General features: G+C 44.3%; 1 protein-coding gene across 1 annotated transcript in view; it reads right to left on the minus strand.

Moving 5' to 3' along the window:
- LOC115461921 (atrial natriuretic peptide receptor 1-like) overlaps nt 1–18,311 on the minus strand; it is a 145,895-nt gene extending 127,584 nt beyond the window's left edge. The window contains exons 1-4 of the mRNA XM_030191971.1: nt 18,258–18,311; nt 17,810–17,915; nt 10,786–10,918; nt 1,416–1,539 (exon numbers count right to left, since the gene is read on the minus strand). Of these exons, the coding sequence (XP_030047831.1) occupies nt 1,416–1,539; nt 10,786–10,918; nt 17,810–17,915; nt 18,258–18,311 (417 nt within the window). The remainder of the gene's footprint in view (nt 1–1,415; nt 1,540–10,785; nt 10,919–17,809; nt 17,916–18,257) is intronic.
- Nucleotides 18,312–22,197: the final 3,886 nt, after the last annotated feature.

The raw sequence follows: 22,197 nt of genomic DNA on the forward strand, positions 1-22,197 counted from the left end.
TTAAACACTTACCGCCCGATATTCAAAGCAATTGAAGCGGGCAGGAGAGCGAGCGAGAGGCAGAGAAGGAAAGGGAAGAGCATGTAAGTTTGCGGTTCCTCCAGGCTGCCAGGTAGGAGCAGCTCGTTTGGGGGGCACTGCCCCCCCTTGCCCCCCCAAACTGTGCCCATGTGGAGGGTTAAGGGGTCCTTTAACTATAATGCGCTGAAAATGGCCTATGCTGGTGTGGATGAGTGTATTGGACACACGCAGGTCCATTTTTCAGCGCACCTGCAAAAAAGGCCTCATTTTTTGGCTGACAATGGATGTGCAGCAAAATAAAGATTGGCGTGTGTCCATTTTGGGCCTGAGACTTTACCACCACTCATTGACTTAGTGGTAAAGTCTCACGCGTTAACCGGGTGGTAATCTTTAGCACGCGTACACTGCTGATTACTGCCCGGTAAGCACTGCACGTAGGAAATTTTCCAGCACACGTAGTGGACACGCTTTAAAAAATGAAATAGTCTCCCGGGCCTCTTGGTAATCGGGTGGTAGTTCCAAATTGGCATGCGTGTAGGCGCCTACACAGCTTAGTGAAAGGACCCCTAAGTGACTTCCCAGAGTCACAAGGAGCTGCAGTAGGAATCGAACCCAGTTCCCCAGAATCAGAGTCCACTGCATTAACCACTAGGTTACTCCTCCACTAGCAAAACTCCATGTAGAAGCCTGCCCTTGCAAAATTCCATGTAGAAGCCTGCCCTTGCAGATCAGCAACGCGGTCGCATAGGCTTCTGTTTCTGTGAGTCTGACGTCCTGCACGTACGTGCAGGACGTCAGACTCACAGAAACAGAAGCCTATGCGACCGCGTTGCTGATCTGCAAGGGCAGGCTTCTACATGGAATGTTGCTAGTGGAATAGCAACATTCCATGTAGAATCTCAAATAGTAGCAACAGAATCTCAATAGTAGCAACATTCCATCTAGAATCTCCAATAGTAGCAACATTCCATCTAGAATCTCAAATAGGGAAATGGGACTTGATATACCACCTTTCTGAGGTTTTTGCAAATACATTCAAAGCGGTTTACATACAATCAGGTACTTATTTTGTACCAGGGGCAACGGAGGGTTAAGTGACTTGCCCAGAGTCATAAGGAGCTGCAGTGGGAATCGAACCTAGTTCCCCAGGATCAGAGTCCGCTGCACTAACCACTAGGCTACTCCTAGTAAAAGGACTCCTAAATGCTTAACACAGTTTAGTAAAAGGGCCTCTAACTAACCCTGTAAAAAAAAAATTAATTCCTAGTAACTCCTTTGTTTTTGATTTTTGTAACGCACTGTGATAGTATTACTGTTTTCTTTGACTTGAATGCACAGCACAGGGCACTGTGCTGAGATGGCAGATTACATGGTCATGACCTGAGGGGACTCACCATAAAGGCCAGAGGACAGGAGTGGATGTTAGCATGATGGATGCAGCAGTTCTCACCATTTGCGTCTTTCCAGTTGGAGGGGCACTCGTGCTGCTCACAGAACGTCTTGGCTGCAACAGCATTGCTAAACCAAGCACAGCAGGGGAAAAAAAAGAAAATACTTTAATAATATTTATTTTATAGTTAGGTGCATGATATGCTTGTATTTGCTGCTTGTTGTTGAACTGCACTGAAAGCAGCACTGAGAAAGGCACACTAGAAGGTCCATCAATCCCAGAATACTGGGCTTGATAGACCTTCTGTATGTCTCAGTATGACAACGCTTATGTTGTACAATTTTGCTTTGTTGCAGTTTTGCTATGTGTTCATTAGCAGGAAATCAGAACATAAATGCTAGGGATGTTCGAGATTTGATGTTTTTAAATCTCAATTCATATTATTAATTTTTCCTTTTGTTTCTTTGCATTGGTTTCATTTCTTTTCATTAACCATTCACAGGAAGCTCCACCACCCTAGGGTTACCATATTTTGTCCTCTGAAAAAGAGAACACATGTCACGTCCCCTGCCCCACCCACACCATGTCCCTGCCCCACCCACACCACGCCCCTTTTGCATCCTCGTCCCGCCCTTTCTCACTCTCATCCCGCCCCCTGTCACATATTCCCCTCCCCCGGGTCACATATTCCCCTCCCCTTACTTACTATCTACTGCCCTGGTGGTCTAGTGACCTTTTTCCTGCTCAGCAGCACATGCCAATGTGGGCATGCTGCCGATTACTGCCAGGAATGCCCCCCCCCCCCCCCCCCCCCCGTAGTAGAAAATAGAAAATTATTTTCTAGCACGAGAAACGGTGCTAGGAAAACTCAGAACTACCGCAGGGCGTCTGGGAGCATTACTGTGCACTACCCATGTGGCAGCCCTACTACGTCTTAGTAAAAGGGCCCCTAAATGAATAATCTTCACCTGGGATGATGATTTTTATCTTCAAGTGCATATTTTATTTAATTTATAGAATCTGTTTCCTGGATAATGAGGACTTGTGACCTTTGACCAGGATCCATTTAAGGGCACTCTCAGGCTTATTTTCGAAAGAGAAAGACGCCCATATTTCAACCCAAATCGGAAGATGGGCGCCTTTCTCTCATGGGCGCCCAAATCGGTATAATCGAAAGCCGATTTTGGGCACCTCCAACTGTGCAGTCTGTCGCGGGAACGGACAAAGTTGACGGGGGCATGTCGGAGGCGTGGTGAAGGCGGGACTGGGGCGTGTTTATCGGCCGAGGAGAGATGGGCGCGCTCGGCTGATAATGGAAAAAAGAAGGACGCCAGAAGTGAGAATTTGGGTCACTTTTCTGGACCCTTTTTTTTCCACAAACAAGTCCCCAAAAAGTGACCCAACTACCCAGATGACCACCAGAGGGAATCGGGGATGACCTCCCCTGACTCCCCCAGTGGTCACTAACCCCCTCCCACCAAAAAAAAAGCACTTTAAAAACTTTTTTTTTCCCAGCCTGTATGTCAGCCTCAAATGTCATACCCAGCTCCATGACAGCAGTATGCAGGTCCCTGGAGCAGTTGTTAGTGGGTGTAGTGGACTTCAGGCAGGTGGACTCAAGCTCACCCCCCCCCCCCCCACCTATTACACTTGTGCTGGTAAATGGGAGCCCTCCAAACCGTCCCCCAAACCCACTGTACCCACATCTAGGTGCCCCCCTTCAGCCATAAGTGCTATGGTAATGGTGTAGAGTTCTGGGGAGTGGGTTTTGGGGGGGATTTGGGGGGCTCAGCACCCAAGGTAAGGGAGCTATGGACTTGGGAGGTATTTTAAGTTTTTTTTTTAATTGTTACAAGTGCCCCCTAGGGTGCCCGGTTGGTGTCCTGGCATGTGAGGGGGACCAGTGCACTATGAATCCTGGCCCCTCCCACGACCAAATGCCTTGGATTTGTTCGTTTTTGAGCTGGGCACCTTCGGTTTCCATTATCGCTGAAAACCAATATCGCCCAGCTCAAATCCACCCAAATCCGATGCATTTGCCCGGCATTATCGAAACAAAAGATGGACGCCCATCTTTTTCGAAAATACGGTCTGGCCCACCCCTTCGCGGACCCGTCCTCGGAGATAGACGCCCATGGAGATGGGCGTTAGCGTTCGATTATGCCCCTCTCTGTCTCCCACACTAGACTACTGTTGCCATGCTGCTGCTAATTATGCTGCTGAATTATTGTGTGAGGCTGCCATCTGTTGAAACACACTGTGAAGAAACTCTTTTTATTAATATAGTGGATGAGAATGGGCTCTTCTTATATATATTTTTTTTTCAAATTTCCTATGATTCATTTTTAAGTAGAAGTTTTGTTCTATTTTAGTTCTGTACCAAGGTGGTGAAGTGACTGTTATGTACAGCTTGGGAAGGTGTCCTGGCTTTATCTCTTTTACTAACTGCTATATATGTGCCTTTGATTTATTTATTTACTTACTTATTAGGATTTATTTACCACCTTTTTGAAGGAATTCAATCAAGGCGGTGTACAGTAAGAATAAATCGAACATAAGCAATAGATAATTACAGCAGTAAAAATATTCAAATAACAATACAAAGTATGGCATAATATACTACTTACAATGTCAACACAATATGTAATAGAACATTTTAATTGATAGTGTAGGGTATAAGCAAAGAAGGTTTTCTTCAAATTTACTGCTGAACTCTTCACGCAAGTGATCCGTTCCACAATTCAATACAAAGGTCTTTTTTAAGACCATTTATACACTATTCGCCAATATTTCTTATTCTGGATCATCATTAGCTGTCTACCTTTGTATTTAGACTCCTGATGCAGGTCCTTTGGCCGAAACACAACGGTTGTGTCGAGTCAAATATACTAATTAATAAAATTTGGTTTTAGCTTTACTGTGATCCAGTCTCTGGGACTCCTGGTTTTGTGCCCACTTTTTTGTTTGTTTTACAAAGTATCCGTGGGTCTTCTTTGAGTTCTCCACGCTTTGTGGATTCTCTATTGATTATAAACAAAGAAGGAACATATAGATAGATCAGAGTGTAAGAGGAGTTAGAAAACAAGGTGACTAATTTAAAGAAAGGTGCACATGAGGTCAGAGAGATGGTTAAATGTTATCTCAGCTAGGGTAGGAGTGAATAAACATGTCCTGCTGCAGTATGTGCAGCCCGTTATATGTTATTTATGTATTTATGATCTTGTTTACATATTGGTCTTTTTTTACATGTTGTGGTATCTTATTATCATTATCGCTATTATTATTTATTATATATTTATGGACCACTGTTAACTATGATTTTTATTAATGAGTCATTTATCTATGCATGTTATACTAATACGTATTTTATTTATTACTAGTAAAAAGGCCCGTTTCTCTGAGCAATGAAACGGGCACCAGCAAGGTTTACCTGTGGCAGCGTCGGGAGGGCGCAGGATGGCAGCGTGGGAAGGTGCAGGTAGGTATTTTTTTTGGAGGGCAGCAGCTTCGGGGTCCCAGCGGATCAGGTGTTCAGACGGCACTCCTCCCCCTGCGTAGCTCGGTGTTTGTCGCTGTGCATCGGGGGGGGGGGGGGGGTGGAGGCCCTGCGTAGGCCACTGTTTCTCGGAGTGCGTCGGGGGGTAGCGTCAGAGGGCGGTGGAACTGGCGATTGGCTGAGTGTCATAGCTCCGCCCTCCACGTCATCACGTTGTAACGTGAGGGTGGGGCAGACACTCATGGGATCTTGCAACTACAAATTTACATTTAGAATGTTGAGGTTGTGAATTATGTGTGGATGGGGCGTGGCTGAGGGCAGGTCTATGAGTGAGAGTGAGAGTGAGTGGTGCTGACAGCCTGGAAGACTACAGGGCTTCAGTGTTTCCCTGCCACACAGTGAGGTTCAGAACGTTGGAGGTCAGAACGTTAGAGGTGAGAATTATTTATATAGATTAGTTGCTTTTAGCCCCTGACACAGACCTTGCATGTGTGAAACACAGCCAGTGTCGGGCTCATTTTAGTTCAATACCTCACATGAATGAAGTGTTTTAAAAGGATTTTCCTTTTGTGATCTGTTTCTTTGCACCGCCACTTTGGATTTTGTGGATCGCTTCCCTACTGTTTCCTTGCATGTACAACAGGACAGGATTAAGGCATAGACAAACTAGCCACATGCCTAGGGCTCAAATGCAGTGGTGTACCAAGGGGGGGGGCGGTGGGGGTGGTCCGCCCTGGGTGCACACCGCTGGGGGGGGTGCCGCGCGCCTGTCGGCTCTTCGTTTTCATGCTCCCTTTGCCCCGGAACAGGTTACTTCCTGTTCCGGGGCAGAGGGAGCATGAAAACGAAGAGCCGACAGGTGCGCGGCACCCCCCCCCCCCCAGTGGCGTGCACCCGGGGGGGGGCCTTCGCTGGGGGATTGGAGGTTCTTTCGCCGGGGGGGGGGGGGGGCGTCGCGCTGTTCCAGATACAAAATAAGCACCTGTATATAATTTGTAAACCACTTTGATTGTAACCACAGAATTGCAGTATAGGAAATCCCCACCCTCCTATCCCCAGATCCAACATCTCTCCCTTTCTCTTCCTTCCCTTCCTCTCCTCTTCCACCAGGTCCATTATCTCTCTTTTATTCCTGGGGTCCATTATCTCTCTCTCTCTCTCTCTCTCTCTCTCTCTCTCTCTCTCTCTTCCCTTCCTCTCTCACTCCCATTGTCCAGCACCTCTCCCTTCCTCTCTTCCACCCCCATAATCAACGACACAGACTTTGTGGTGAGCTCATCGCCTCGGCCATATCTTCCACTCATGGCCTCTCCAGTTCTGCTTGTGGGCCTGCAGCTCACTCCTCTTCCCCACCCAGGGTTCGGCATCATTTTCAAAGAGATGGACATCCATCTTCTGACATAAATCAGAACATGGATGTCCATCTTCCAGAAACGTCCAAATTGGTATAATCAAAACCCGATTTTGGACGTCTCTAACTGAATTCCGTCACAAGGACGTCCAAATTTCAAGGGGGCATGTCGGAGGCATGGTGAAGGCGGGACTTGGGCATACCTAACACTTGGATGTCTTTGAGCCATAATTGAAAAAAGCAGGGACATCCTAAAGTAAAAGTTGGACGTTTTCATCCAGACGTGTTTTTTTCATGAATAAGGCACAAAAAGGGTGACCCCAGTGGTCACTAACCCCCTCCAACCCTCAAAAAACATCTTTAAAAATATTTCATGCCAGCCTCTATGCCAGCCTCAGATGTCATACTCAGGTCTATGAGAGTGCATGCGGGTCCTTGGAGCAGTTTTAGTGGTTGCAGTGCACTTCAGACAGGCAGACCCATATCCCCCCTACCTGTTACGTTTGTGGAGGAAACAGCGAGCCCTCCAAAACCCACCACAAACCCACTGTATTCACATCTAGGTGCCCCCCTTCACCCGTAAGGACTATAGTAGTGGTGTACAGTTGGGGGTAGTGGGGTTTGGATAGTGGGGTTTGGGGGAGTTGGGAGGACTCAGCACACACAGTAAGGGAGCTATGTACCTGGGAGCAATTTATGAAGTCCACTGCAGTGCCCCCTAGGGTGCCCGGTTCGTGTCCTGGCATGTCAGGGGGACCAGTGCACTACAAATGTTGACTCCTCCCATGTCCAAATGGCTTACACTTGGACATTTTAGACATGGACATCTTTGGTTTTGAAAATTGCCGAAACTCAAAGATGTCCATATCTAAGGACGTCCAAATCCAAGGACGTCCTTGGTATTTTTGAAACGGAAGATGGACATCCATCTTTTTTCAAAAATACGGTTTTCCCCGCCCCTGGATTTGGACGTTTTACAAAGACATCCAAATCGCAACTTGGACCTTTCTTTCAAAAATGCCCCTCTTTGTATCATCATTGTTGTAAATTTGTCAAGTCCAATATTTTCCTTTTTTTTCTCTCTCTCTTGTACCATATACAATTCTTCTATAAAATCTCATGAACAAAAAATATGTATTTATATTATACTGGAGGCCCAATATATTTCAATGCCTAAGGTCTACCAAAGGGTTACTCTTGCTATGTGTACAAAGTCCAAGGAGTTGAAGTAAAAGTGTGAGTGCTTGCTCTGTAAAAGAATACCTAAGAAAGGGAGTACATTTATTTATTTATCTATCTATTCATTTCTTTTTTAAAATGTATACCCTGTCTAATACTAGGTGGCTTGCAAAGGAAATATACATAAAATCATCCACTCACAAACATAAAATCAAACTAAAACATTAAAACTAAAACACAAAACATTTTTTAAAGACACAAAGGGGCCCTTTTATGAAAGCGTGCTAAAAGGTGGCTGGTGGTAGCAGTAGCCTGTGGGTTCCCCGAGAGCTCTGACCACCTCTTAGCATGTCTACAAAAATGCTGATTTTCTATTTACAACAATAATGGTCAGGTGCTAAGATTGAAATTAGCGCCTGGCCATTTACTGCATGAGTCCATACCAATAGAAGGCGGTAAGGGCTCACACACTAACCTGGCATGCAGATTACTGCCAGGAACACCCCCACAGTAGAAAATAGAAAATTATTTTCTACCATGGGCAACGGCATGCACCAAGCTCAGAGCTATCGCCGGCCTCCTGGCGGCGCCCGGCAGTAGTGCTGTTTTGGCACATTTTACCCGCATGGTAGCCCTACCGCAGTGGCGTACCAAGAGGGGGCGGTGGGGGCGGTCCGCCCCAGGTGCACACCGCTGGGGGGTGCTGCAGCGTGCGCCTGTCGGCTGCAACTTCAAATTGCTACGCTAAATTCTCTCGTTCGCTGCAGCTCCCTCCCTCTGCCCCGGAACAGGTTACTTCCTGTTCCGGGGCAGAGGGAGGGAGCTGCAGCGAACGAGAGAATTTAGCATAGCGATTCGAACTCGCAGCTGACAGGCGCGCACCACAGCACCCCCCCTAGCGGTGTGCACCCGGGGGGGGTGTCATTTCGCCGGGGGGGGGGGGCGCTGCACCCACGGGGGGGGGGGGGCGCATTGGCGATCCGCCCCGGGTGTCGTCGACGCTAGGAGCGCCACTGCCCTACCGTGCCTTAGTAAAAGGGTCCCAAAACTTGTTGTTGAAAAATCTGCTAACAAAATATTCCAGAGCACACCTCTAAGTATTGGAAAACCCTGACCATATAACTTCAGAAGCATTCTTATTATATTGGAACAACCTTCTAGCTTAATACTCAAAGAACTTTCATCTAAACATTTAAAGAAAGTCTACACAAACAAATTAGGCCCAGATTCATTAAAGACATTGGTAATTCCCGTTCCCTACCGATTCCATAGCGAATCGGTAGGGAACGGGAATGCATCAACGATAGGGAATGCAAATGAGCTACTCGTTGTAGCTCACTTGCATTCTCTATTCCTTTGGTACCTGAGTCGGAGAATCAGGATGTCTCTTTAGATTAGGCTCCGCTTCCTGGTCTCTTCAGCCAATCAAAGCGGGCTTAGCTGGCTGTTGTCAGCAAAACGCGCTCTGATTGGCTGAAGAGACCAGGAAGAGGAGCCTAATCTGAAGGGACGTCCCGATTCTCCGGCAACCAGGAAAACATAAAAGTTTTGCTGTGGAGGGGCGGCGAAGACAAAATAGAAGGGGGGAAAAAACACCAGCGCCGGCAGAGCTAAAAACAAAATGTGAAAAAAAGACGTCTCTCAGAAGCGCAGGGAGAGTACGTCCTTAAAGGACGCCCCTCACATGCGCTCCCTGCTTTTTTTTTCTTTTTTACCTTTTTTGGGGGCCCTTTTCCTTTCCGATTCCCTCACAGGAGCCCTAACAAGAGGTCAGACATCTCGTTAGGGTTCCTACGATAAGGGAATCGGGAAAACGGTAGTGCATCTCATTATAATGGGCTGCAACGGTAGTGCAGCTCATTATAATAGCTTTTCAATCATTTGCATTCCGTTTTCGTTGCCTGCTACCGTGGCAGGGAAAATGCCCTTAGTGCATGCCCGGGGTGAACTACTTGCGTTTTAAACTGGCTGGAACCAGTTTAAAACGCAAGTTGTGGGCTTGTTAGGTTTTGTGCATCTGGGCCTCAGTTTTTAGAACTGTCTTAAACTGTTGCACAGTTGTGCAAAAGTGAATATGTCCTCGAAGCCTGTTCCACAATACTGGTTCTGCAACAGAGAAGGCACATGTCTCTGCATAACAAATTGTATTCAGTTCTGATACAGGAAGCCACCTCTCACTGTCAGATTTGAAACAACACACTGGAGTATATAGTTTTACAACAAACCCCAATGTGAATCACACTAGTGCACAGTGAAATTCCACTGTGCCTTCACAAACACAAAAATGCACTGATTCAATATAAATATAAAGGTGAGAGGAAAAACCTCACACTACGGTTGCTCAACTCGGTTCTTGTTTGGTTATTCGGCAGTAGTTGCTTGTTGCTGGCTTTCTAAGTAGTTATTCTGCATAAAGATACATGGACAACTCTCCCGCAGATAGTGCTACAGTTAGCCCCTACCTCACACCTATAAGTGTTTTTAAAAAATATATATATCATTTTACATGTTTTTCTGAATCATACTTTCTGTATGAAAAGTTTGTGCATATGTGTGTTTCAATGGTACTAGGATAACATAAGGGCAGCAGGAATGAATGATGTTATATATATTTTAGATATGCTGAACAAATGATTAATGTCTCTGTGATGGTGCCTCTGGGACCGTGGCAGTGGTGGGACCCTCTGGTTGCAGAAGTATTTTCAGTACAGTTGAGTAACCTAAGCAGTAGGAAAGAGAGCTAAGCCATTCCCTGTGGTTCCCATATGGCGTTCAAAAGTCTCTCGTACCGATATCATAATGATTCAATCTGTCACACAGAACGGTTGATGGCCTGCACGCCTCATGATTCTGAAAAAAAAGTGCATATCTTCCATATTTTTGAAAAGCACTATAAATTTTGATTTGGGCATCTGTCCATCTGTCTGTCAAGGAGCTGAACAGGTAATAGTGCTGAACAGCAGAGATGCATCCCTGCTGAGCTATGGAAAGGTACAAAATCACACACACACGAGCTATGGAGAGGTACAAAATCACACACACACACATATATATATATATATATAAAATCATTCATCATAAAGACAACTTTCCAGTGTGCAGGAAATATGATCTATCAACTCCTTAGGGTTATTGGCTGTTCTTGTTAAACTGCATTCAAACTGAATTTGGAATACAGGCTGTCTTGTATACTTAAGTTGAAATTCACTGAAAAAGATATCCAATGTGGAAACCTACAGTACCCCAAAGTTAACATTATATAACATGTACACGGAGACAGGATGTTTTTGCTCACCTTTTTAATCTAAACTCGGTGGGAAAGAATTTCAATAGAGAAAGCCCCGGTACCTGTGAGAGAGGATTCCCTTCTGTACAGCATAACGGTAGAAGTGATCGGAGGCGACAACAGTATAAGTTACATCAAAGGGCTTCCCGGTAATGGATTTTTCTGGGGGCCTGTGAACCCAGGCCATTTCCAGACCTAAGAATGAGAGAGAAGAAAACACTGGCAGCACATTCATTTACGTATCTATATCTGTACAATGCATTTGGCAACAGGGCTTTTGCTAATATTTTTCTTGTAGAATCAGGAGTCAAGAAATGTCAGCTCTATTTGAGCATTTTTCAGCCTTCCTCTTTCTCTTCCCAAATCAGCTCATTTTCCCCTGCTCTCAAACTGTTTCCTTTTTCCCTGGCTAACATAGTCTTTTTCTCTTTTTTCCCTAATCTGTCTTTTTCCTCTTCTCTTTTCTCTCAAAGGAACAATAAACAGCTCGTCTCCTTCCATCTCCCCTAGAACTGAACCACTTCTTTCCCCTCCCCAACCAACCCTCTCTCTTCCACTCCATCCAAATGCTTTCACAGCTGTGAGAAATAAGCTTGTACTAAAAGAGCAGCATAGATGCAGTTAGTGTTGCAAAGATCAAAGGGCCTGATATTCAGCCAGTGGCAACCAGTGACTTGCTAACAGCCCCTAGCGTTAAACCCAGAAATTCAATGCAGAGTTGGATAACACATTGCCGATTAAGTGCGATATTCAGCACTTAACAGGCTATGGGTTACCCATAAAGTAGGACTTTTATGTGGTCCTGTTTATGCGGTTAAGTGCTGAATATTGGCACATAACTAGTCAAGTGCTGACTGTGCCCCGGAACGCCCCCCAAAATAGCCAGTTTTCAGTTTGGTGCTAACCGGTTAAGTGCTGCTGAAAATTAGTTGCTAGCCCCAAACAAGTGATTTAACTTGCCAGGAGCCCTTTCTAACTGGTTAAATCGCTTTGAATATCGATCCCAACGTTACTAATCAGAGCTGTGTGACCCTGAAGAGAATTTCTCTTGCTTGGGAGCACCATGGAAGCTTCTGGCAGGATTGCTTCTCTCCCCCCCCCCCCCCCCTTCACCACATACACATACATTCTCTTCCTACCTACCTCCCCCTTTCTATCCTCTTAACATGCAAATATTTCCCAAAATGTAGTACAAAATAGAACATTTTATAATGATGACAGAACAAAGAAAGGTTAAAGCGCACCTCAAATGATGCAATATCTAATGAAGATATGTTGAAAGCTGAGTACATCTGACCTCATAAAAGGATGAATCCTGTTCTAAGTATCCTGTTGTCAAATGCTGTGTATGAGATCTGCAAGCTGCAGTTAGTGGTCTGTCTGGCCAATAGACCTCTCTCATCAACAGGTTTGAATTACTCTTTCTCTGGAAGGCAATTTTGGAAGCTGACTTCCTTTGATAAAACAATCTTTACTCATGAAACTTGCCTATCTTTGATGCAGGTAAACCTAAAATGCATCAAGATGTTTGTTTGTGACAATCTAGGGTGCCAATCCTGCTTATTTTCGAAAGTGATACCTGGCCATCTTCCGACATAAATCGGGAGATGGCCGGCGATCTCAGAAAAGCGGCGAAATCAGTATAATCGACAGCTGCTTTTTTGACAGCATCACCACTTTCCCGTCGCCTCGCCAGCGAAAGTTCAAAGGGGCGTGTCGCCGGCGAAGCGAAGGCGGGACATGGGCGGGCATGGGCGTGGCTACCAGATGGCCGGCTTTCGCGGATAATGGGAAAAAAAAGTGGTGTTAAGCAGTATTTCGCCGGCTTTACTTGGTTCTTTTATTTTCACGACCAAGCTTCAAAAAGGTGCCCCAACTGACCAGATGACCACCGGAGGGAATGGGGGATGACCTCCCCATACTCCCCCAGTGGTCACCAACCCCCTCCCACACTAAAAAAAGTAAAAATAAAGCACTTTTTTGCCAGCCTATATGCCAGCCTCAAATGTCATACCCAGGTCCCTGACAGCAGTATGCAAGTCCCTGGAGCAGTTTTTAATGGGTGCAGTGCACTTCAGGGAGACAGACCCAGGTCCATCCCCCCCTAACTGTCACTTGTGGTGCTAAGTGTTGAGCCCTCCAACCCCCCCCCCAACACCCACTGTACCCACATGTAAGTGCCCCCCTTCACCCATAAGGGCTATGGTAATGGAGTAGAGGTGTGGGGAGTGGGTTTGGGAGGATTTGGGGGGCTCAGCACCCAAGTTAAGGGAGCTATGCACCTGGCAGCTTTTTTTGTATTTTTTAAAACATTTTTAGAAGTGCCCCCTAGGGTGCCCTGGCATGTGAGGGGGACCAGTGCACTACAAATGCTGGCTCCTCCCACGACCAAATGCCTTGGATTTCCTCGGGTTTGAGATGGCCGGCATTTTTTTCCATTATTGCTGAAAAACAAAACCGGCGATCTCAAACCCGGCGAACTCTGGCATTTGGCTGGGCAAAACCGTTTTATCGAAAAAAAAAGATGGCCGGCCATCTTTTTCGATAATACAGTTCCGGCCAGCTGTTGCGCTGCCACCAAAATAGATCGCCGGTGATCTATTTAGCTGGCGACATTCGATTATGCCCCTCCACATCATCTTGATTTTTATTAGCACAACAATTTTTTTTCCTGAATGAATACTGGCGCAACCTGGCATTGGTGTGCCTAAACGTTTGGCACCCGTAGTTACCCCAGTCCTTGATGTGGCATAACAGTGTGTGCTTAAATATAGCAACACCAGTATTCTGTAAATTGTACATGTAAGTGGTTGCCCAGTCATGCCCTATCAATGTGAGCAGCCCTCCCCCACATGCATTTACGCACTATGCCACTTACAAGCTGCCTGACAGAATAGCACTGGGGGAGGGGGGGCTTCATCAAGGTGCAGTAAAAGCTCACCCTTTACCGTACCTTGATGCCCCGCAGGATTCTGAATTCTGTTTTAGAGGAATAACACTGCTTGCGAGCCACCTTGCAAACAGCGTTATTCTCGCAGCCCAGGAACATTAGACCACAAAGCTGCAGCCTGATGCTCCTGGGCCTGCAAGCTAGTTCCTCACAGGCTCTCAGTAACCCCCCAACTTCAGCCCACACCCCCGCACATGGCCCACCCGCTCCCCCCACCCACAGGAGCTATCTTTCCAATTCATTGGTGGTCTGGGGGGGATGGGATGCGAATGCTGTTGGTCTGAATTCATGGGTACTGATCTTTATTTTTACTATCACTTTAAATTGCAGATTGTAACTTCTTTTTTTCTTTTCTCATTTTAATGTTTTATAATTATGTAAGTCACCTAGAAAGTATAGGGTAGTGTATCAAATTTTATTAAACCCGAAACAAAACATTTGAAAATTTTACCAAAAAAACAAAGTTTCTGTTACATTTTATGTAGTTTCTTTTTTTTCGGCTCTGCATTTTTCTATTGGTTTTTGGGCTTCCAGCCCAATCAGAATTGACCTCTACTAGAAAACAAAGCCAGGATCCTTCATTTGCAACCCACTCCTTAAAAAATGTCCATCTACTCCAAACTGTTGAAGTGACAGTCCTTGGGTCCACAGACTACCGTTCCTTTTGGGAGCTGGTATGCATGCAACCCATCCTTGCACAATGGGGAGGATTCCTTTATCCCTCCCACAGCCAGCCTGGAGAACAGATGCCAAGACTGAGGGGTCCTTTTACAAAGGCGCACTGAACAATGGCCTGCTGTAGTGTAGGCATGAGTTTTGGGCGTGCTCAGAATCATTTTTCAGCACACCTGTAAAACAGGCCTTTTTTTGCCGAAAAATGACATGCAGCAAAATGAAAATTGCGGCGCGTTCATTTTGGGTCTGAGACCTTACCACCAGCCATAGACCTAGCAGTAAAGAATTTAGGCTGTAATGACCTATGCGTGTCAGATGCCACTTGGCGCACGTGCACTACATGCGCCAGAAAATAAAAAATATTTTTCCGATGCTCATATCAGACACTCGCCAAAAATGAAATTACCACAAGATCCATGTGGTAGTTGGGCAGTAACTCCATTTTGGCGCGCGTTGGGCACACATAGATGCTTATGGGGCTTAGTAAAAGGACCCCTGAGAGAGTCAAATTTCATGGTGGTGTAAGAACCACTGGTCAACATTCAACCATCACTATATTCAGCTTCTGCTATCAGGTAACACCTACTAGAACTGGCCTGAACAGAAATGATGCATTTTCTCTTCTTAGAAAGAAATATACTAGTGTCAGAAATATTATTTATTGGTGACAGTACAGATAATCAGATTTTTAATTTACCTATGTGAAGTTGCCTTTCTCTGCTGTTTATCAGGAAAACTGAGAAGTATAGCACAGCAACTCACTCAGAATTTGTCACAGGAAAGAGGTAAATTCTAACTGGGGCTTCCCCATAAGATCCAAAAGCATTAATTAAAGGGGAGCACTGTACTTTTTGGTTATACCTTTACTATCACCATTGTGAAGAGAAGGGAAAGGGAAATGGGACTTGATATACTGCCTTTCTGAGGTTTCTTTGCAACTACATTCAAAGTGGTTTACATATATTCAGGTACTTATTTTGTACCAGGGGCAATGGAGGGTTAAGTGACTTCCCAGGGTCACAAGGAGCTGCAGTGGGAATTGAACTCAGTTCCCCAGGATCAAAGTCCACTGCACTAACCACTAGGTTACTCCTCCACTAGCAAAGTGCTATGTAGAAGCCTGCCCTTGCAAATCAGCAACGCGGTCGTGCAGGCTTCTGTTTCTGTGAGTCTGATGTCAGACTCAAAGAAACAGAAGCCTGCGTGGTCGCATTGCTGATCTGCAAGGGCAGGCTTTTACATAGAATGTTGCTAGTGGAGTAGCAACATTCCATGTAGAATCTCAAATAGTAGCAACAGAATCTCAATAGTAGCAACATTCCATCTAGAATCTCCAATAATAACAACATTCCATCTAGAATCTCAAATAGGGAAATGGGTCGTGATATACTGCCTTTCTGAGGTTTTTGCAACTACATTCAAAGTGGTTTACATATATTCAGGTACTTATTTTGTACCAGGGGCAATGGAGAGTTAAGTGACTTGCCCAGAGTCACAAGGAGCTGCAGTGGGAATGGAACTCAGTTCCCCAGGATCAAAGTCCACTGCACTAACCACTAGGCTACTCCTCCACTTATGAAGATCATAAGAACATAAAAAAAGCCATATCAGGACAGACCAAAGGTCCATCCAGCCCAGTATCCTGGTTCCAACAGTGGCCAATCCAGGTCATAAGTAATTGGCAGGTTCACAAACCGTACAGATGCCATGCTGCTTACCCCCAGGGATAAGCAGTGGCTTTCCCTAAATCCAGTTGGTTAATAATGGTTTATGAACTTTTCTTCCAGTAAATTATCCAAACCCTTTTTTAAACTACATGGCTCGTGGCTGGCTGCAGGACCTCGTAGAAATGTGGCACTCACAGGTTGCAGGTGAAACTAAAGTAAAAAAATTGTTTTTACACCAAAAAGACTGTAGTCAACTCTTTTACATCGCAGGCTTAGCTCTTTTAAGCAGAATCTCTCTCTCTCTCTCTCTCTCTCCCTCTCCCTCTCCCTCTCTCTCTCTCTCTTTCTATCACTCAATACAGTCCCAGTCAATACTCTTCGTAGGGGCTGGCTCCTAGTCAGACCCAAACACTTGGCAACAAATGCCGTCTCAGGTCCCTTCTGGACACACACCAAGTTTATTTACTTTAGGAATATTTTGCAAGATTCTCTCCTACTTTTGGCAGTCTTCTGTCCATGTATCATTAATTCCTGGAGGCTGACTTGACTGCTTACAGTTTCGTACCCCAGGGAAACACTTAGCTCTGACTACTTCTCTTCCCTGGCACTCCCCTCAGGTTCTGTAGCCTCAGTTGCCACTCCCTTAGAAACGTCTTGATTCGGGCCCTCTTCCTGGAAACCTCTTCCAAAGCTTATTTGTAAACCGAGTGAAGAAATATTTTCTCTGATGTGTTTTAAAAGTGCTACTTAGTAATTTTATGGCATGTCCCCTATTCTCTTCAAAGAGTAAACAACTGATTCACGCTTACCCATTCCACTCCTCTCAGGATTTTATAGATCTCTATTATAGCTCCCCTCAGCTGTCGCCACTCCAAGCTCAAAAGTGCTTACCTTTTTAGCTTTTTCATATGGGGGAGTCATTTCATCCCTTTTAGCATTTTGGTTAACCTTCTCTGTATCTTTCCTGATTTTGCTCTATCATTTTTAAGATGCAGTGACCAGAATTGCACCCAATACGCAGGTAAAGTTGCACCATGGAACAGTACAGAGGCTCCCTTTGTTCTCCATTCCTTTCCTAATAATTATTAACATTCTATGTATTTCTTTTGCTGCTCCCACACACTGAGCTGAGGATATTAGCATATTATTCTTAATGATTCCTAGATCCTTTCCCTGAATGGTCACTCCTAATTGGAACCCAGCGTCATGTAGCTATAGTTTGGATTACTTTTCTCTAAGCGCATCATTTTGCTGTTGCCCAGTCTCCCAATGTCCACATGCAATTTCTCACAATCCACTTGTGATTTAATAACCCAGATGCTGATATAGAACAAGCTCTCATTGTGCGGCATGGAGCAATGCCTCAAATTTTCAGCTTTACAATTTTGCACCAAATTATTTTAAGGAGTTTCAAAATATGCCATGTTCTGGTAATGTTTTTTGTTCAAGACAGACTACGTTCTTATCTTTGCAGCCAAAGACTTCAAGGAAACATGAAAAAATATTAACAAAAAGTCTTAGGTTTCATGGCTGTGTGTGTTCTGCATGATTCTAATGATTAGGTATTTAATTGCTGCTATCTATTAGTAATCATCTTATTTTCGAGGACAGGATATCTCTTTGGTATTGTTATTGGTGGTCATTTTATCTTAGCTCTTAATATGTCTTTCAGTATTATTCTATTTTCACATTGTTTTCCATCCCAATTCAGGTTCTTAGTTATTATAAAGCATTATTGGAGGGGTTTGTTTTATTTAATTAATCCCATCAGTTCTAGGTCTGCTTTGGACTTACCTCCACAGTCTATCATATTAAACTCATCAGGTTTCTCCAGAGGCCAGCAGTCATAATCACTGTTATCCAAATCATGCCAGGCAGAAGTGTTTGTGAGCAGAAAGACCTGTGATAAACAAATAACATTTGGCATGCCAAGATTTGTTAAATCAAAAGGCAAGAGTTCATTTATCTCCTCTGTTTTACTTCACAATAAAAATTGCTAATCACAAACAGACAAATGATATGAGTTTAGGTTTTTTTCTGTCTTCTCACATCCCACAAAAATTGCTTTACAAACAAGGTTGTAGTCCTCAGTTTTCAAGTGTATGCTTTGGCAAATTGAAGAAAAACTCTATTATCATTTCCTTTATTAATCGCAGTAATGCACTGTTGCCTTTTTGGAGCACAGGTACTTTTTTAAAGAGTTTTTTTATTTTATTTAGATGAATAGATTCTGCTCACCTACCAGTAAGTTGCAGATGATATAGAGCACCCCTACGAGTGTCACAGAAGCTGCCATTGTTCCGAGACATTAATAAATCACAAGTAACAGCATAATAATGATGACTTGAGGAGATTTGTTTCCAGGAAAATTCTCCAGCTTGCTTTCAGTGCATCCACTCCAGATGTGCTTCCAGCTGCTGCTGGAGAGAATAAAACAAAAAAACAAAGGTCTGATTAGCTGAAATGATACAGCTCTTCCTAAGGTGACAAGAGGTGGCTGGATCACATCTCACCCCCCCCCCCCCCCCCCCCCCCCCCTTTTCCTGGCTTTTTTGTTGTTGCTGTTTTTTCTAGCAATAAATTAGCTTCCTTTGAGCAGCCAATGCGAGGGGAAGGGGAGCAGTAATATCTGGTCTCTTGATTCGGTTCCATCATGGAAGACTCAAAAATACATTCCTGATTAGGTCACTAATTACTGCTGTCCTTTAGACATTTGAGAGGTAATTCTATAATCTTATTTTGTACTAAAACTGCATTTCTCACACAGAAACACCTCTGAAGACATAGGTGCCAGCTTTAGCACCCCCAATATTGAGCAAATTTCTTCACTTTGTCCCGGGAGGGGGATAATTTGTGATGGCTCCTATGCCTAGGGTTATGCATACAGAGAAGTGCATGGTACTGTCATGTGGGGGGGGGGGGGGGGGGCAATGTCAAAGATCCAAAATGGTGCCTCATTTATTTATACGCCTGTGTAAAATAGAACTGCAGAAATACACACGTGCAAATTTATACTTGCATGGAAGAAGGGGGGAATGTGTATATATTCTCTATGGCGGAAATTCTATATATGGCACCTTAAAAATCATTGCTGTAAAACTATACGATTAGCATGGTTCTATAAACTATGCCTAAAGTTACATGTAATTTACAGAATATGCTCACGTGCCATTCTTGCAACTAAAATTTAGGTGCACCCATTTAGGCCACCTAAAACCAGGCCTAAATACCTGCACCTAACTTAGACGCAGATCACGTGTATTCTATAATAGCGCGCACAGTTTTTTGAAATGTCCACAACCTTCCCATTCCATGCCCATGGCCACGCACCTTTTTCAACAGCGTGTATTAGAATTGATGTGCACCGCGTTATAGAATATACCTAGAAAGTCGTGCGTGTAAATTCTAATTAAAGCCAATTAGTGCCACTAATGGGTTAAGTACCTGTTATCGGCACTGATTGGCTCGTTAATCAATTAATTTGCGTGCAAAATTTGGCCATGCAGCCAAATTAGTGCACACAATTTGAGGCACCAGATATAGAATTTGGGGGTATATGTGTAGGAGTGTACATCACTACTCCACTCCTGACACCTGCTCTGGTTTGAGACTCCGCTGGTTTCTTTAATTCCCATCTGGGCCCACTACACTCCATTTTCCTTTCCTTTGACTTGTTTCCCTCTGGATTGTTGACTCTACATCCTGACCCTGACATCTCACGCCCTACCTAGACACCTCATGCAAAATCAGCTTTCTAATTTCAGGTACTTTCCACACCTGAAGTCACTCACTCAACAGGGCAAACCTAAAGGCTTCTGAAATTTTTAAATCTTCCCTTTTTTCTTTCTTGCTAAGGTACTCCTTATATGAGTAAGTTTAACTGAAGCATGTTTAATTTATGGATGAGTCCAAGAGACATCACTTGACAATCAAAACTGCACATTCATAAATAATTCATTTAGGAAAGAATTGGAGGTTGGTGAGAGAACGTAAAGGACAGATTTAAGGATTTATCAAATAAGGTGCAAAATGCCCTTTGGGCCTCCACTAGAAACTCAGCGTTTTTCTATTTGGCCCCTGCTCTCTGGAATTCCCTCCCACAGCATTTCCATCTGCAAGCCTCTTATACTATTTTCCGTGTCACATTAAAGACATATCTGTTTGAAACAGCCTTTACAATAGAGTAAAGCTTCCAGTTTTTCTTCCTTTCTGAGGGGGATATAAGTGTGCTAGTGAGCCTTTGTCTGAGTTTGAGCTGACTGTGTATTTTTCTTGAATGATTGTTTTCTTTCCTATTTCTTTATGGAGTTCTCCTTTTATTTTCTTTTATATATTTTTTTATTGTGCACTGCTTTGAGTTGTCCTTCAAAAAAAAGTGATATATTAAATTTACTAAATGATAAATGAAGAGGGTAATTCTACAACAGGTTGCCTGGTATGAGCCTATTCTATAAAGAAACATAGGTGCCTAGTTCCTTTATAGAATAACAATCTAACTGGGTATATACATGCTTGCCATTTAGAAACAAGCCCTTACACAGTCATAGAGCTGGTTAGGGATGGGAAACCAGAAAATTTTCGTTTTGTGTTTCTGGGAATGTTCTTTTTATTCATTTTTGTTTTTCCCATTTTTTTTCATCACGGGAGCAAAGCCACTGAACATAACATAAGAACATAAGAATAGTCATACTGGGTCAAATCAATGGTCCATCTAGCCCAGTATCCTGTTCCCAACAGTGGCCAATCCAAGTCACCAGTACCTGGCAGAAACCCAAATAGTAGCAACATTCCACGTAGAACCCCAAAGAATAGCAAGATTCCGGAATCCTAAAGAGTAACAAGATTCCATGCAGAATCTTAGAGAGTAGCAACATTCCATGCTACCAATCCCAGGGCAAGCAGTGGCTCCCCCATGTATGTCTCAATTGCAGACTATGGACTTTTCCTCCAGGAACTTGTCCAAACCTTTTTTTAAACCGAGATACGTTAACCGCTGTTATCACATCCTCCAGCAAAGAGTTCCAGAGTTTAACTATTTGTTGAGTGAAAAAAAATATTTCCTCCTATTTGTTTTAAAAGTGTTCCATGTAACTTCATTGAGTGTCCCCTAGTCTATGTACTTTTTGAAAAAGTAAAAAAAAGTCGATTCACTTCTACTCGTTCTACAGACTGAGTGCATGCTCTTTCTGAAAGTGTGCACACTATTATTGGCAAATGATAAAATGCAAATGTTCATGTTTTTCTGCTCATTTTTGTTTGATAACGACATAAGACGACAGGGTATGTCATCGACTTTTCCCCATATTGTTGCAAATGAATGTCCTTCCCTTATGTTTTAGCACCTAAGCACTACAAATAGCTGCATAATTTACAATATTTTGTAAGTTATTTAAGTAAGTGTGAGTCCTGTCCATGCTCTGCCTACATTTACCTCGGAGTCATCTTTGACGCCTCCCTCTCCTTCTCTGCGCATATCCAGCAGATAGCCAGGACCTGTCGCTTCTTCCTCTTTAACATCAGCAAAATTCACCCTTTCCTCTCTGAACACACCACCCGAACTCTCGTCCACGCTCTCATTACCTCTCGCCTGGACTACTGCAACTTACTCCTCACCGGCCTCCCACTTAGCCATCTATCCCCCCTTCAATCTGTTCAAAACTCTGCTGCACGTCTCATATTCCGCCAGAACCAATATACTCATATCACCCCTCTCCTCAGGTCACTTCACTGGCTTCCGATCAGATACCGCATTCAATTCAAGCTTCTCCTTCTTACCTACAAATGCACTCAGTCTGCTGCCCCTCACTATCTTTCTACCCTCATCTCCCCTTACGTTCCCGCCCGTAACCTCCGTTCACAGGATAAATCCCTCCTCTCAGTACCCTTCTCCACCACCGCCAACTCCAGGCTCCGCTCATTCTGCCTCGCCTCACCCTATGCTTGGAACAACCTTCCTGAGCCCTTACGCCAAGCCCCCTCCCTGCCCGTCTTCAAGTCTTTGCTTAAAGCCCACCTCTTCAATGCTGCGTTCGGCACCTAACCCTTACCGTTCAGTGAATCCAGACTGCCCCAATTTGACTGCCCCTATCGGACCGACCATTCACTTGTCTATTAGATTGTAAGCTCTTTGAGCAGGGACTGTCTCTCTTTGTTAAATTGTACAGCGCTGCGTAACCCTAGTA

Source organism: Microcaecilia unicolor, chromosome 2 (genome assembly GCF_901765095.1).
Source record: "Microcaecilia unicolor chromosome 2, aMicUni1.1, whole genome shotgun sequence".
Taxonomy (NCBI): Eukaryota; Metazoa; Chordata; class Amphibia; order Gymnophiona; family Siphonopidae; genus Microcaecilia; species Microcaecilia unicolor.